This window comes from Sciurus vulgaris, assembly GCF_902686455.1.
Source record: "Sciurus vulgaris genome assembly, chromosome: 1".
Lineage (NCBI taxonomy): Eukaryota > Metazoa > Chordata > Mammalia > Rodentia > Sciuridae > Sciurus > Sciurus vulgaris.
Genome location: NC_136461.1, coordinates 173705956 through 173724791, shown reverse-complemented (window position 1 = coordinate 173724791; position 18836 = coordinate 173705956). Strand labels below are relative to the sequence as shown.

The following is an 18836-nucleotide window of genomic DNA, read 5'->3' as shown; positions in this document are numbered from 1 at the left end:
TGATTACTCTTCTGGTTCATCTTATTAATCATTTCTGTAATGCTTTTCTTTCATTTTCTAAAAGTTATTAATTAGCAGGAATTCTTTTTCAATTATTTATGGATCTTAAAACAAATTACAAGTTTACGAATTATTTTTTTACTCTTCTATTCTCCTTTCAGAAACAAGAAAGTATTTACTATGAACAGTTTGAAAACTTGATGTCTACAAGTATACAGTGAGCTACTCTGTGCCATGTGGTAGGCTAGATGATGGGAACAGAGCAATGAACAAGACAGGTAAAGCTTGCCATCTCTTCACTGCAGTAGTGTAATTAGATGATGAACAAAAATAAATAAAACTGGAATAAGGGATGTAAAGTGATGCGCCGGGTGAAATGAGAATAGAGAATTGTGGGACGTGATTAAAGAGAGATACATGCAGCCTGAAGGATGAGAAGGAAGCTTAGAGAAAAAATTAGAATGGAGGCAGCCATATTTGTAGTGTGTTAAAACCCTGTAATAAAACAATGGTATGTTAGTCCAAAGAACATAGAAAAGTTTACCAGAGCTAGAGTTGGGCAACAGCCTGCAGCAGGACAGTGGCAGGAAGTATGGTTCAGGGGGTGGGAAGGGTCAATTCTTACTGGTCTTGTTAAAATACATTTACCCTAAGACTGAAAGGGGCATGATTTTCAGACTTTGAAAGTAAATTACTCTGCATAGAAAAGAGAAAAGCATTTGAAATTTCTTTGATCAGGAAAGAGGGACAGAAAAGAGACAGAAAGAGGACTTTTGTAGCAGAGTTGCTAAGTAAGGGTTCAAAAGCACCAAAACATCTAGGAGACTAATTCTCATTTTAAAATTTATTTCATATGAAGTATACCAGTGCCATGTCACCTATAGGAGATCTTCAGTAAACTCTGTTCGTTAAGTATTTATGTGACTCAATTTGACAAGTGAATTAAAAGAAGTGGATAGTCTGCCTCTTACAGAGACAGGTTCATATACAGCATTCCAGGGAATCATGCAGAAAAAAACAAGAAGAGAAAATATATCTGAAAAAAGCAGTGATTAGAAACCAGGCCCTGGACCTTGGAAAACATCCTTGGATATCAACAATTGCAACATACCATCATTTATTGAGCACTTACCATGTGACAGATATGTTTAAAGTTCTCAATATTACCTTCATTTAATCCCTTCAACCCTTTGAAAAAGGTACCAAGGAATAAACAAGGATTCAATCAACCAGGAATATAGACTGCACAATTTCCCTCAAAAATACCAGACAGCAGGCATCCTATGTGTCTTGTTCAAATCTACATTCCCTGTGTCTACTGAATATTAGGTGCTCAACAGATATTTGTTAAATGAATGGGACAGCTATGGGGACAGTGGGATGAAAAAGAAAAATTTTTTTTTTAGAAAGTCTAGAGGATTGAGCAGGATAAAGAGGAGAGATGGGGAAAGAAAGTGTCAGTCTAGGTTACAGGAATTTTTTAAAAAGGTAGAAATGTTTAGAATTCTGTGTCAAGCAACCCTTCATCCATAAAGATAATTGTTCAAATCTTACTGAAATCAAATTCATGTCACTTTAACTTATCTCAAGATACTGAGAAACCTTTAAGGTAGCAATAAAAAGGTATCACTTTATTATATATTTTTCTGGGTGCATTCACAATAATAATCCTGAGTAATTTTTTAAATAATTGAATTTTGTGATCTATTTTCTGCTAAGATCAAACAAATAAATATCATATACCAAAATATTGCCACCCAAATAAAAGTGTTAGGAATATAAAATCTTAGTTACATAGAGAACTATTCTTTGTGGTTTATTCCATCATGATTCTAAAAAACTGACTTCAAACAATTATTATTTTAATAGACATTTAGACCTACAGAATGATTATCCAGCAAAGCCAAAAGAAAAGAACAAATAATTTCTCAGGAGGTACGAAGCAAACAAACAAAGAGAAAAAAGGAGTAAAAATTTTAATTAATGATCTTCAAAACTATCAGTCTACAGGGGATTAATACCAAAATTTTTAACAAAGTTATTTTCTGTCAAAGAATACAGAAGAGTCACTCAAGTCTATTTTGGCTTAAGTATCCTAACTTGGTTCCTATTGCTTACAACTACAGAATATCAAGACACATGTGTACCTAAGTTCCTTTCTCACTCACCTGGCTATCTTAAATAATAACTTAAAAAACTAAAGATTTCTTGTATCAGTTCTTCATTTTTTATTCAGTCCTCAAGCCACCATCATCTGACTTGTATTAGTATCAGCCTTCTGAAAGTATTGCAATAAGAAAAAAGAGTGACCTAAAATTGTCAAATTCTTTTGATATTTTTTAGTCCTTATCATATTGAGCATCACTGCCACGTTTACAAATGATCTAATCATTTGTCTTTCTTAGACCATTTATGGTTCTTCCTCTATTTAACCTTTTATATGTAGTTTTCATCATATATTTCTTTTTTAAATATATATAGTTTTAGTTGTTGATGGGACTTTATTTTTTTATTTATATGTGGTGCTGAGAATAGAACCAAGTGACTCACACATACCAGTCAAATACTCTACTGCTGAGCCACAACCCCAGCCGCTCCATCATATATTTCTTTCCTTATCATTCCATAAACATTAGTGTTCCCCCTTGTTACAGTCTGGATATGAGGTATCCCTCAAAAGTTCCTATTAATGCAGGCATATTCAGAGATGAAAGGATTCGATTATGAGAGTTGTAACCTTTAATATCCCTCCCTCTCCCTCTTTTCCCTTAACTCTGCCCTGCCATGACCTGAGCAGCTTTCCTCTGCTGGGTCCTTCCACCATGATGTGATACCTCATCTTGGGGCCAGAGCAATGGATATGGTCATCTATGGACTGAGACCTCTGAAACCATTAGCCCCAAATAAACTTTTTCTTTTCTAAGTTGTTCTTGTCAGGTATTTTGGTTGCAGCAATGAAAAAGCTGACTAACACACCCTTGTTATAAGTGGATCCCATTTAATTTGTCACTATATAAGTGACACTGCTCTCTCTCCATGGTTTTCCTTGCTATCATTCTGTATTTGCAACAATGACACTCTTTTGAGTTCTGGATCTATATATGTAGCAGCTCATCAGATGTATTTACCTAAATGTCCCAAAAGTACTACATAATGTGCATCAAAATAAAATCATCTATTCTGCCTTGTACACCAAAAGTGATCCTTTTCTTTTATTACTAATCATAATATGAGCTATAAAATAGTTATTCAGCTAAGAAGCACAGAGATGCTCTTCATACTTGCCTCTCTTTCACTATCCATAACTATTCCAGTAACAAAGTTTAGACACTTATCTGCAGATTTCTTAAATATTTCCTTGTTCTACCCAAATCTTTCCCAGTTACCACTATGCATACTGGATCTAACAGCCATGTTTTTTTTACTCTAGATAATTTTAAAAGCTAGCTGTAATATCTAATTAATCTCCATGCCCAGTTTTCCTATTTTATCCCACCAATCCACCCATCTCCTGTACGTATAAACAATTGCTGAAAAACAACAACAAAAAGCAGGACATATAACAATAGCATTAAAGTAGTAGACTGGAAAGGGGTGGGGGATTTAGAGTAGGGGATTTAGACATTCCATATCTGGTTGTACATGAATGACTGGAAATATTTATCTATATTCTGAAACCAGAAAAATTACAATGAGGGGGAAACTCATTACAAACCAAAAAGGAATATGCGAATAATAGAGGATATGACAACAGATAAGACTTATCACAATTTTTTAAACATGGAAAAAGTACATAAAAACAGCAAGTGACTGAGAACATAACAGACAAGCCATAAAGGAGAAATGTGCCATTAGTCCCTTGACAGGTTTCAATATTCAACATATGTTTGAAAGAGAATGTAAGAGTTATACTAAAACCCAGAACATTTGAAAACTGGTAAAAAAGGAATATATACTTCCTTTCTGCATATATGTATAACAACAAAGACTAGATAACTTTACATATATATGTTAAAGGATTATATGCCCAATTTTTTTATAAACATCCTTGAAAATAAATAAAAATAAATTTATGGCCATTCATAACAAGTCAATATTTATAATTTTTAAGACCTAAAGAGGATTTTGAATATCTTGAAATAATCTCTTTTCCTGAGGGTAGGTTTGGCCAATGAAAATAACCACATAGTTTAAAAGTCTTTTTACTTTATGTTTCACTGTTGATTATACAGTCATCCTATATTCTCCCAGGGAGCATGAAAAATAGACTACGTTTCTACTTGATTCTAGCCCTATCTATCTGGTAAGTGATTTTTTTTTAAGTTAAAAATCAACTAAGTTGTTGTCTATCTCACTTCTAGAAGAAAAAGTCCGAGAATATAATATTGTAAGCTCTAAAGATAGAGACTTCTGTAGTTGTTAAGTCATTTATAATGACTTCTGTAGTTGTTAAGTCATTTATAATGTATTTGAAGAACGAGATGAAAATAAACTTGCCATACGAAAAGGACAAGCTATAGCCCTTTGCACAAAATTTTGTAGGAATAATGAGAATTTTAAATGACTGATGAAGAGATAAAGAATGATAGGTAGTATATATCAATCCTTTATAAAATTCGCTAGACAAGGGGAGGCAAAATATTCTCATGATATCATTTAAAAGAAATTAGAAGAATTCTATATATAACAACATAGTAGACACAGATCATATAGGTGATCTTTTCAGTAAAAAACAAAAGTGCTGATTATATAATTAAACCTATATATTACATACTATGATTAAAATTTATACAGTTTATTTTCCACTCTCACTCTCTCTCTCGGAAATTCATTAATAAATTTCCTAAAATAGTAAAGCCTTTCTAAGGTCAGAGACTGAGGGAAGACAGAAGTTCAGGTAAACAAAGTAAATGACTGAGGCACTTTGATGCTGCTAAACTGAGCATCCATATTCACAACTAACACAAATTTAAGATATAATATAGTCCATTTGTAGTTCTGAAACTAATGGAACAAAAAGCTCGTGTGCAAATAGTTATAATGTTAATGTTAGGGTCAACTAGAAAAAAAAAAAATGTGTCCTATTCTTCTGCTCTCTGTATCACCCCTTCACACAGGCTACCAGAAAATTTAACTTTGAATATAGGAAAACAAATAGTCACAACCACAACTCAGCCATAATTTATAAGAGGCTGTAGCTTGAATGTTTATTATTTAGGTGATACAGAAACCTTGAACCAAGAATTTAGTTTCAAGTGATTCTGACGCAATAATGCCTCAATACATCAAAAATAAATTCACACATCCAATAAAGGAATCTTACAGGCTATTCTTCAAAAAAATTTTTATAGTAAAACTTCCAGTGAAAATAACCCCGAAAATGAAAGAACCTACAAGGAACGCAAGAGCAATACGAGGCACAGCATGCAACTGTCAATAGATCATAACAATTTTTTTTCATGTACAAATAAATAAAAGGAAGCTCTGAAAATATTATTTTTTAAAAAGATTCAATGAAAACTATATCGTAAGAAAATTTAAATTCAATAAAGTACTATAAAGTTTCAAAGTAGGTAAACTAATTCATGGTTTTATACATCAAGATACTATTTATGTCTGAGGAAAAAGGGACTGGAAAAGAGCTAAAGATTTTCTGGAACTATTCTTGATATTGATTCAGGTGCTGGTACCACGTATGGGTTCACATTATGAAAATCACTGAAGGTGTGCACTAAGTGCTATACATTTTCCAATCTCAAATAGTAGACTTCAATAAATGTTTATGCAAAATCAGTGTACAACTTTAAGAGTAGATGAAATGTAACTAAAAAGAAAATTAATGAACTTGAGAAGATTAATGAGACTAACCAGAATGTATCCCAGCAATATAAAATGACAGTGGTCACTCAAAAAGTTAATGAAAAGCAAGAGTCAAAGCAACAGCATCAGTGAGGATAGAAGTAAGTATGAACAAGAAATATATAAAGGAAAATACCTTTCAAAAAGGAAATTAAAAAAAAATTTAAAAGGAACTCAAAGACAGTTTCAGACAAATGCTAATATCAGATCCCCATAAAAAGGAATTCTAAAGGATGTACCTGTGGTAAAAATTAAAATAGCTGGAAGGAGGAATGGCTGTGAAAAGGAATAAATACTAGGGTTCTGGCATAGGGATCAGCAAACAATGGCCTAAGATCAAATCTGGGCAACTATCAGATTTTGTCAATAAAGTTTTACTGCAACACCATCATGCTGTCATTGATATATTGTCTGCAGCTGCTTCTGTACCACAAATCACAGTTGAGAAGTTGCAAAACAAACTAAAAAATGATACATTTCCAACGTCATGACTCTTTACTGAAAAAGTTTTCCAACCCTTGAACCAGTTATATATAGGTATGTCAAATTAGACAATGATATTATAAAGAAATACTGATATTTTAGGAAGTTACAATTAAAATAAATAATAATAATCAGGTAATCTGGAGAGAAGCATTAAATTAAAATACACTAAAACTCATGTGTTATGCACAAGGAGGATAAACAGATTGATTTACCAAATTAATTATGTATACTAATATTTCCAGTATTGCAGTTTACTTTTTGGAGGTATGTTAATTTCTACATCAAAAAAAGTAATAATAGAAGGGAATACTTTCAGATAAAACACAAAAAAGTGCAACTAAAATATATTAAAAAGAAAATCAGCAAGAAAGTAAAAAGACAACCCAGAGGAGGGGAGAAAATAACTGCAAATTATATACCTGAAAGTGGTCTAGTACACAGACATAAAAAGTACCTTACAGCTCTAAGAAGCCAAATAATATAATTGAAAAGTGGGCTTTAATTTAAGTTTTTTAAATTAAAAGCTGAACAGAAAAAAATACTTAAAACGATATACAAAAAACAAATAAGCACATAAAAAGATGATCACTAGGAAGATACAAATAAAAACCATGTGATACTATTTTGCTGCACCTAGGATGGCTAGAACTAAAGCAACAAAACAGACAATTAAAAATGGTGACAAAGACGGAGAAATTAGGACCCTAATGTACAATTACAGTGATTGTAAAATGGTGCAGACAAGTTGGACAACACTGGCAATTTCTCAAAAGGACTTAAAATCAGCATACTACAGCAACACAGTCACATCAATGTTTATAGCAGCTCAATTCACAATAGCTAGATTGTAGAACCAACCTAGATGTCCTTCAATAGATGAATGGATAAAGAAACTGTGGTACATATACACAATGGAATATTATTCAGCCATAAAGAAGAATAAGATGATGACACCTGCAGGTAAATGAAGTTGGAGAATATCATGCTAAGTGAAATAAGCTAATCCCAAAAAACAAAAGGCCGAATGATTTTTCTGGTAAGTGGTTGATGATACATAACAGGGGCGGGGGGAGGTAAAGGAATATTGGAAGAAGGATGTATTATGTAGACAGAAATGAGGGGTGGAGAGGGTGTGGGAGAAGGAAAGGTAACAGAGTGAGACAAACATCATTACCCTATATACATGTCTGAATACACAAATGGTATGACTCTACTTTGTGTACAACCAGAGAAATAATAGTTATACTCCATTTGTGTACAATGAATAAAAAAAATTAAAAATATAATAAAGAGCAAAAAAAAGCTTAAATATAAAATTACCACATTACCCAATAATCCCCCTACTAGATATATACCTAATAGAAATTAAAACACAATCATGTAAAAATCTATAAAAGAATATTTGTACCAGGATTATTTATAAAATGCAAAAAGCAGAAGCAACACAAATGTATATCAACGATAAAATGTGTAAAGAAAATGTGACATATCCATACATGAAATATTATTTGGAATATTATTCACTTGTAAAAGAACAAAAAAATTGCTACAACATGAATGAACCTTAAAATCATGGTATATGAAAGAAACCAGTGTCAAAAGATCAGATACTATATGATTTCATTTATATGAAATGTCCAAAACAGGAAAATTCAGAGAGACATAAAGTAAATTAGTGACAGCAAGAGGCATGAGAAGAGGAACAAGACGTGGCTGGCTAATGGTTTAGTGTTCCTTTTTTTAGGAAATAAACCTGTTCTAAAATTCCATAGTGGTGATGGTTGCATATAGCTATGAACATAGTAATGATTACTGAATAAAATACTGTAATAATTCTGTGACATGTGCATTATACTTTAAAAATCTGTTCCATGTACATTATTACATTTTAATAAAAATCCAGGAACAGTTATTTTAATCTTACAAAAATTATTCCAGAGTTTGAAAAACAATTAGGGAGCATTCCATAAATCACTTTGTAAGAGAAATATAACCTTGATCCTCTATACAATAGCTGTTGTAATAATAAAGAATTCCTAAAATCCAAAAGGAAATAGGACAGAATGAATATATCAAAGATACTAGAGAAAGAATCCTTGTATCAAGAGAAGGACTCTACAACAATGACTTGAAAAAAAAAAGTTACCTTTAACCATTAGAATTCTATGATTTTTGATGATGATGGTATTCAGATTGTGAATACGAACCAAATTTTAAAGAGTAGAATCCTTTTTACTTCTTATGAGAAAAAATGGATTTTAATGGAAATTTCAGAAAGGAAAGAGAAATTAACATCAAAGTTGGAGCCAATAATTGCACAGGCTGTCTATTCTTCAGTGAGAGTATGTACAGTAATTTGAATGACATCAGGATTCATATACTTACACCCTAATAATACGAACAAGGTGTTGACCTATTTAGCACTGTCAAAAATTTGAGCCTTGTTATTAAAATATAGATTCACATTATTTACTTTGTGACTCAAAACTTTCCAAGGTTCACATTTTGTTTGAAATGAGTATGTCAAAGTTCAAAAGGGTATACATTTGCAACAGAAAACACTGCAATATAAGAAATCAAGAATGTACTGGAAAAAGAACCATGGTTCTAATCACTGCACAAGTATCTACTTTGTGTCAATAAATGATAAATTTAAAATTACATTATGCCTGATGTAAATAAGATATTAATTCTACTACTCATGTATAATATATTCATTCATAACTCAAGTTGCTTTGATTAAGTCCAACCCTTCTTATCATTCTTAGTTCAACCTAATGCAAACACAAAAAAAACAACTTTCTTCAAGTTAATTTTAGCAATTATATTATATTGCACATATACTTTAATAGACAATTCAATTTTATCTATAAATATATAAATATGACTAAAAGATAAATGTCAATAAATGGTATCACTTTATTTATTTAGGTCAAGAAAATCTTTCAACAAGATGATGACTTACATATATAATGACATATGAAAAGAAAACTAAACATACCAGTAAAAAGTATTAATCCTGGGAAGATTTTTTTTTTTTTTTTAACATACCTTCTTCCAGAATAGGTCGTGGGATAACAAATGGAATTTCCTGAAGAGGTTCCATATATTTGTGACCAGCACTGATAATCTTAATTTGAGGCAAACAGAGGACAAGTGTTCCTGGCATGCTGGTTTGTCCATGATACCAACTTCTTACTGTTCCAGGAATGTCACCAGATACAATTGTACTTGGGGAAGGCAGGCTATCGTTTGGAATGAACACACAACAAGACTGAACTTCAAGCTAGAAAAGAAAAACAGAATGAAAATATTTTTATTGGACTAAACATTCCCTGAACATCTAATATCTGTATCAGAATAAACAGACAAACCAAAAATGAAAATGTGTCCTACATTTGTCTTTATAAGTTACATTTTACCCAAGAAACACTTGAAAAGGTATTTTTTTCATGCTATAAACTTGATCAAAAGCACCCAGTGGCATAACATGAAAATATATTTGCCCTTTTACAGTTCTTTCCAAGAAACATGATTCAGTTAGAAAAATGTCCTGGCAAAAAAAAAAAAAAAAGGTGAGAAAATGCTCCTTCTCTTCCAGTTCATTATATTCTGTTAACACCAACCAGATAAGGCCTTAGAGTTGATTTTAGTTTTATAAAAACTGAAGCTATTTCTGCATGAATTGGGCCCTAACATTTTTACTTTACACACTAAACTATAAGAAAAAAATGATTCAAACATTTGATAGCTCTAGACAATCATTAAAGTACAAATTTATACCACATTATTTTCTCTTTTCCTATACACAAAGATTCAAGTGTGTGTGTGTGTGTGTATACAAACACATGTATATATATATATATACATACATATTTATACACACACACAAAATCATACTTATATAAAGCAAATATGTGGAAGTAATTCTAAAGAAGTTTTTAAAAACCAAAGCACTTGATTTGTTCATTTTTCAAATTATTGCTTCAATTTTGATTTCCTATGAAATTTTTATGCTCCCTTTAAAAACTACTTAAGTATAGTTACTTAAGTTGTGAGGTCCTTAAGACTATGTAAGCACAAATCAGAAACTGAGTTTATTTTGAGTTCCTAATTCCAAAGCAATGCTGATTAAAATCTATTAGTCTGAGCTCTCACAAAGCAATACTCTGCTCAAATTTTATTAAATTGCCCCACCAGCCTAGCGTATTTGAATTATTTGTTAAGCAAATACAAACTATAACCCTGATTTTCTACGAACTATTTGGCATTTAAAAGTGCTATTTGAAAGTATGAGAAGAAATATTTTTGCTTGATAAATATTCTAGGAAGTTTTGAAGAGACTATTTCATAAAACATAACTAAAGGAATATCCCTTCTCTAGGGCTAATATACTCTCAAAGGATTAATATACTCTTTAGTGAGGATATAATCATATGTAATAGGTTTAGAATTCTTTGATATGATAAATGATTTCCTACCCTACTAATAAGCAAACCTATTTGTGCTTACTTTACATATATGGGCAAAGACAAACTAATGAATTCGGTGGAGAAAACTACTGTAAAATTTTACAAAACTAAATGCTTTTGTTCATATAAGCTCGTTAGTTTAATTCTAGAAATTTATCTTGCAGTTTTGATGATTACAGTGTGTATATTAAATAGTTGGTTTAAGATCACATATTTTATTCATTCTGAATAGGTATTATCTCAGATATAATTGTTTTTAAATGTTTTAACATATTTCATTAATGTTAAATTGCACAATTTAAAATGACACATAAAGTGCATATTCTCTATCAATTCTATTAATTTCTATAACAAAGTCAAAACATGAAGGGTAAAATATTTAGCACTTCATAGAGGTACTGATGCTATACTGAAAAGTGCTCTCAACAACCTATGGTCATTAGTTTAATATGCTATCATTTGCAAACATACACATCTATGTCTGTAGAAACAAATTTTAATTGGCCAAAATATCCAAAATCATAAAACATTACAAATTCCACTAATTCAAAAATTCATTTTTTCCATCAAATTTAAACAGTTTGAGCAATGTATACAAAATCAATAGCATATTGGCATGAACTATGCAATGACTCTAAATGATAAACATTCTAAAATATGATATATGTTGTCAGGATTCCTTTTATGATAAGAATCAAAACATAGATATAATCCAAATTGTTCAAAATTATTATAAAGTTACACTGTTGATATATACTGAAGTTATCACATAAATCTTTTTACACTTTTAAAATAACTGTTAAACTATATTCTAAAATTGTGGTTTTAATGTAAAATCTTGAGTGATTTATAGTACTGAATATAAATCTGCAGCAGTAAATTTTACATTAATGTAAGGATCTGACAATCCAAGGGAAAGAAAATGAAGTAATCTGCCAGTAAGAAGTCCTCAAGCTGGGGGTCAGATCATGTTCATGGAAACCATCTGGTTGGGACCCTCTGAGCCACACCAAACACAAATGATCTTTTAAAAAAATATCCTATTCATTAATGCATCACAGCTGCACTGAGTGTTACTTCATTTTTCCATGGCAACATCCTTTCTGTTTCAAGGATCTTGTTTCAGTTTTGGTAGCAACGTGTTCTTTTGCCAATATTGAACACATTCATGTGTTAAAGTGAAGGGATTATTACAAATTCTTGAAGTAGAATCACCTCTATTTTGGTTCCTATTAGGTCAAGGGCAGCATATCTAAGTATCACATACCGAGGATAATAAACTAATAAAGTAAAACTATTTGGTATTTTTATTTTAAGAAAAGATTAACTTAAAGTTTAAAGTTTATCTACAATTTGAAAAGACAGATGACAGTGTGTTTCTCCTCCCCTATATATGAGGTTTGGGAAAAAGCTTTTCCTTTTTTTTTTTTCCCCTGATTTATGTGCTATATAATTGAGTTGCAAACCAGTTTTAAAAAGCAGAGGGTAAGTTTCATTTACACAATAATCTGAAAATCTTTTCTTTCTCTCCCTCTTTTTTTTTTTGGGGGGGGGGGGGCGGGTGCTTGGAATTGAACCCAGGGTCTTGTGTATGCTGAACACTCTACCCCTGAGCAACACTGTCAACTTATAATTAGAAAACCTTAGTCACTGGCCATCATAAAAGTAATTCATTTATAAATGTTTCTAAATGCTGTATCATATTTCTGCCTTTTCAAATAACATTATTATTTTCTATTCCCAAACAACATAGTCCTTTTTATCTAAAACCTGAAATTTTAGTGGCAATATTTTGCAATATTTCTAAAAAATAAGATATCATCTACATGAATGCATTTTATTCTTCAGGGAACAATTTCAAGTGAAAAATAAAAATAAATACTGCAGTTTGTAGTTCATGCATATTTCTTTTATTCATGGATTCTTTAATGCACTAAGCTGAAAGTCAGTTATACAGAAACAAAATGCACATTCTAGTCCTCAAAGAGCTTAAAAGAGGGAGTTTTCAGTATTAACATCCTCACAAAATTCTCACTAGAATGTAAGCTCTATACAATCAAATGACTGGCCTTTTTTTGTTCCCGCTATACTCTTAGTAATTGTTACAGTGCCTAGCATATACTAAGTAGTCAATAAATAATTATTAAGTAAGTGAACATGATTATCATTATCATCAGATATTAAAATAATTCCTTCATGCATGTTGTTCATAATTTAATTCCACAAGGTCTAACAGGGTAGTTAATAAAACTGACTTGTCAGTCAGTTGGGTTCAACAAATCCAGTTGCAGAAACATTGACAAGCCTCCATGACTTCCATTTCCTCATCTATAATTTGAGGAAGTCATGGCATTGCTATAAATATTTATGTGGTAAATGTTACCACAACATTTTGAAAATAAATATAGTCAACAAACAAACACTAATAATCTATTATTTGTCATACACAATATACTGGCCTTTATGGATTTACAAAAAATGTTCAGAGTACATTCAAAAATACCATTGATCATCAATCAATGTATGTAGGGATTCCAAAATAAGGAGTATTACATTTATATTATGATAAATATATAAAACTAACCCAATTTATCTACCCTATTTAAAAAATTTTCACTGTGTCATGAAAATATTTTGGGTAAAAAATCTAAATAGAGTCATCTGGGGTCTTCAATAAAAAAATCTCAAAGGTGAACCTTTGTTATTTTGTTTTCCAGATTCAATATTATAAATTAGTTTATGATAAATAAAACTTTTTCCATAAATTTTGTCAAGGGAAGACATGAAAAATTTCCTAGATTTGAATTCCAGATTTCTTCCTTTTAACAAATTACCACACAATGGTTGTTACTTGTTCAATTACTATAAATAAGAATGTTAAGTCTCTGCAAAACTGCCAGTGTTAAATGTTTAAAAACTTGCTTTTATAAATAATATGATGAGAGTTCATCTGTCTGGCCTGAAATATCTACTCCTATTTGATGCTGAAAATAATTCAGGGAGTTCATGGAACATCGAGCAATATGATTACTTCATCACTGGTCAGGCTCCAGATGAAATTTCCTAGGAAAGAGAATTCAATTGGCCTAGCTTAACTGGTTTATGGTACTTTGCTTGAGACACTATGGTACTCTAATCAGAATCACACAAAATGTGGGAAGTAGTCCCCTAAAGTAATAATACAATTACTAGCAAGAGACCAGGATAGTTCACATACTACCAAAACCCAAAGCAAATGAACAAATGCACGCTAAAAACCCAGTAAATGCTATAAAATAGTAAGATAACGTCATGAACTTCAATATATACAACCAAAAAACAAAACAAACAAACAAACAAAAAAGAGTCTGGCAAAAACAAAGAATATTATTATTCTTTCTTTGGGAATTCCAGGCCAGAACATTTCTATTTTATCAACTACATGCCACAGCTCATTATATGCCTGTGGAATAAATATATAGTCTTTTGAGTAAAATAGATAGGATCTTTGCTGATAAGGAGATAGAGAAAAATTGCAAATAATGAGTTTATGAAAATCTGTTGTTAAAAGGCCCTAAAAGCAAGTTCACATAAAAAAGATTAAGACTACATGTATTACTACAAAATAATCCATTATAATAAAATATGAAAGTTCCATTTTCCCACTTAAAAACAGGTTATAGCAAATGTTGCTCATATCTTTACATAAGTTTTTCTCTCCTTAGTGGAAAAGAATATGGGCTTATTAGTAAATACCAACTTTGGCCCCCAAATCAACTCTGGTTCCAAACATATTCACTTGCTCAAACTTTCAACTGAAAGAATAATTCTTTGATGGCTTTAAATTATGATGTTCTGTTTTATCTGATGACAACTTTGTAGTTTTCTATTTCACATTTTGGATCATAAAACATCTTGGAAAAAAAAAACTTTCTAAAAACTCAGAAATTTAGAGCCTTGATTTTAAGTATTTAATCAGAATCTAATTTATTCCCCCCGACCAAGAATACAGTATATAACATGGTCAGGACTAGGGTGAGGCAAGCAAAGCACCTCCAGGTCAAGACAGCCTGCCCTAAGGTATTATTTAGGAATCTTATACATAATTTTATACCTAAGAAGCTTACTCAGAATGAGTAATAACAATAAACTATATACTTGGAAAAGATGGAGATGGCAAATTTTATGTCATATATGTGTATTTTATCATAATTAAAAGTAAAAATAATATGAGGAAAAATAAAAACAACACTATCTCTACTTATAATTGATAAGAAAATAAGATTAAGTGCAGTGTAGATGGTAAAGTTAATAAGGCATTGCATCATTATAAAATGAATAAGATTCAAAAGAATAGTATGAGGATAAAGGATTAAATATTAATCTACCCATTTCATACTGTAGATAAACAAAGTAAAACCCAAAGATAACATCCAGAATTTGATAATGCTGACCAGTGGTTCCTTGAAATTCTATAGTCCCTGAGATGCCATAAAGTCTCCAGCTTCTCTTCCTACTTTTCTGATCACTACCTTTTAGCATCTGACCAGGACACTTTCTCTTTTACTAACTACATTAAAAATGATAATCCCTTAAGCCCACTGCTCTTTCAACTTTACATATTTTCTTCTGATTTTTTTTTTTTCCTTTGGGACTGAGGGTTGAATCTAGGGGTACTTTATCACACGGTTACACCCCCAGCCTTTTCTTTTCTTTTCTTTTAATTTTGAGACAGGGTCTCGCTAATTTGCTGGCACTGGCCTCCAATTTGCAATCCTCCTGCTTCAGCCACCAAAGTCACTGGTATTACAGATGTGGCCAGAGCACATGGTTGCCTGCCTAACACATTTTCCTGCTTTTAACCATCTTCAAGGTGACTCTCCATACTGAATCTCTACTCTGAATCGTTTCTTTAAACTCTAGATATGTCTCTTCTACCAATAGATGCCTGGACATTTCAAAGTCATTTCAAACACACATGTAAATTCAAATTCCCTATTTGCCCCTAATCCTGAAAAGTTGAACTCCCTTCATTAAATGACATCAATATCTACACAAACATCAAACTTAGAATATGTCAATCTCTTAGACAAATTCTTGTTCTCTCATTCCTTAAATTCATTGGTGAATAAGTTCTGCTGATTATATCGTAAGTCTCTCAGAGATCACCATTCAACTTGGCTCACTGCTTAGTGCTCTGAAGCCATTGTTTTGTATATTTTATTCATTTGGGAGGTGGGGATTGCTTCAGGCGGCAAGAAAAATCTAATAACTGTTAATTCATCTTAGCTAGATGAAGACATTCTTCTGTACATCTTATATTACGAAATACTGATGTGCGATAGATAAAAAAAACTTTTGGAATCGTTGAGTGGAATATTTTCCTAGAACTTTCAAACAATCATGTGACATGATACTAATGTTCACATCCTGTTACTGAACTTCTCAAAAGATATCATCAAAGGGTACTTAAAACACATTTTTCAATTAATGGTAGGATGAACAAAAAGGAATGAGGTTACTTTTAATACAACAACCTACACCATTATAAAATAGTATAAGGGCTATAATAAATTTTAAACAGTTAACTATTATTGATAGTAACCATAGTCTAGATGATACAATAGTGTCAACTAGTTCTTTAAATCAACAAATTCTCATCTGGAATACTATTCAAATTCATCAGGAACAAGGCAGCACATACTCTATCTTTATATCACCAACTTTCTTTTTTTTTTTTTATTGTAAACAAATGGGATACATGTTGTTTCCCGGTATGTACATGGCATAAAAGCATACCATTTGTGTAATCATAAATTTACATAGGGTAATGTTGTTTGACTCATTCTGTTATTTTCCTTTCCCTTCCCCCCACTCCTCTCACCCCTCTTCTCCCTCTATACAGTCCTTCCTTCCTCCATTCTTGCCCCCCTCCCTAAACCTAACCCTAACTGTAACCCCTCCAACCCCCCATTATGTGTTATCATTCACTTATTAACAATATCATTTATCCTTTGGTTTTTTGAGATTGGCTTATCTCACTTAGCATGATATTCTCCAATTTCATCCATCTGCCTGCAAATGCCATAATTTTATCATTCCTTATGGCTGAGTAATATTCCATTGTATATATATATACCACAGTTTCTTTATCCATTCATTAATTGAAGGACATCTAGTTGGTTCCACAATCTGGCTATTGTGAATTGAGTAGCTATGAACATTGATGTGGCTGTATTTCTGTAGTATGCTCATTTTAAGTCCTTTCGGTATCGGCCAAGGAGTGGGATAGCTGGGTCAAATGGTGGTTCCATTCCAAGTTTTCTAAGGAATCTCCACACTGCTTTAGAGTGGGTGCACTAATTTGCAGCCCCACCAGCAATGTATGAGTGTACCTTTCTACCCACATCCTTGCCAAACCTGTTGTTGCTTGTATTCTTGATAATCGCCATTCTAATTGGGGTGAGATGGAATCTTAGGGTGGTTTTGATTTGCATTTCTCTTATTACTAGAGATGTTGAACATTTTCCATATGTTTGTTGATTGCTTGTAGATCTTCTTCTGTGAAGTGTCTATTCATTTCCTTAGCCCATTTGTCGATTGGATTGTTTGCATTCTTGGTGTAGAGTTTTTTGAGTTCTTTATAGATTCTGGAGATTAGTGCTCTATCTGAAGTATCATTGGCAAAGATTTTCTCACACTCTGTAGGCTCTTTCTTCGCATTGCTGATAGTTTCCTTTGCTGAGAGAAAGCTTTTTAGTTTGAATCTATCCCAGTTATTGATTCTTGCTTTTATTTCTTGTGCTATGGGAGCCCTGTTGAGGAATTCTGGTCCTAAATTGACATTTTGAAGATCTGGACCTATTTTTTCTTCTATAATCTGCAGGGTCTCTGGTCTGATTCCAAGGTCTATAATCCATTGTGACTTGATTTTCTGCAGGGTGAGAGATAGGGGTTTAGTTTCATCTGCTGCATATGGATTTCCAGTTTGCCCAGCACCATTTGTTGAAGAGGCTATCTTTTCTCCATTGCATATTTTTGGCACCTTTGTCTAGTATGAGAAAATTGTATTTATTTGGGTTTGTGTCCATGTCCTTTATTCTGTACCATTGATCTACCTTTCTATTTTGGTACCAATACCATGTCGTTTTTGTTACTATTGCTTTGTAGTAGAGTTGAAGATCTGGTATTGCAATACCCCTTGCTTCCCTCTTTCTGCTAAGAATTGCTTTAGCTATTCTGGGTTTCTTATTCTTCCAGATGAATTTCATAATTGCTTGCTCTATTTCTGTAAGGCACGTCATTGGGATTTTAATTGAAATTGCATTGAATCTGTATAGCACTTTTGGTAGTATGGCCATTTTGACAATATTAATTCTTCCTATCCAAGAACATAGGAGATCTTTCCATCTTCTAAGGTTTTCTTTAATTTCTTTCTTTAGTGTTCTGTAGTTGTCATTGTAGAGGTCGTTGACCTCTTTTGTGAATTAATTCCCAAGTAAGTATTTATTTTTTTCGAGGCTATTGTGAACGGGGTAGTTTTCTTAATTTTTCTTTCCAAAGATTCATCACTTATATATAAAAATGCATTAGATTTATAAGCATTGGTCTTATATCCTGCTACTTTACTGAATTCACTTATGAGTTCTAAAAGTTTTCTGGTGGAATTTCCTGGTTCCTCTAAGTATACAATCATATCATCAGCAAATAGGGATAGTTTGAGTTCTTCTTTTCCTATTCGTATCCCTTTAATTTCTTTGATCTGTCTAATTGCTCTGGCTAGAGTTTCAAGATATTGAATAGAAGTGGTGAAAGAGACCATCCCTGTCTTGTTCCAGTTTTTAGGGGGAATGCTTTCATTGTTACAGCACTTAGAATGATATTAGGAATGGGCTTAGCATAGATAGCCTTTACAATGTTAAGGAATGTTCCCACTATCCCTATTTTTTCTAGTGTTTTGAGCATGAAGGGGTGCTGTATTTTATCAAATATTTTTCTGCATCTATTGAAATAATCATGTGATTCTTGACTTTAAGTCTA

The 18836-nt window shown here is 32.0% G+C and overlaps 1 protein-coding gene across 1 annotated transcript in view; it reads right to left on the bottom strand.

The window, feature by feature from the left end:
• The window catches only part of LOC306653220 (intermembrane lipid transfer protein VPS13B-like), a gene marked incomplete at its 5' end in the record, with an annotated part of 899457 nt that overhangs the window by 426221 nt on the left and 454400 nt on the right, over window positions 1–18836 (bottom strand). The window contains 1 exon segment of the mRNA XM_079126163.1: window positions 9397–9631. Within this exon segment, the coding sequence (XP_078982289.1) occupies window positions 9397–9631 (235 nt within the window).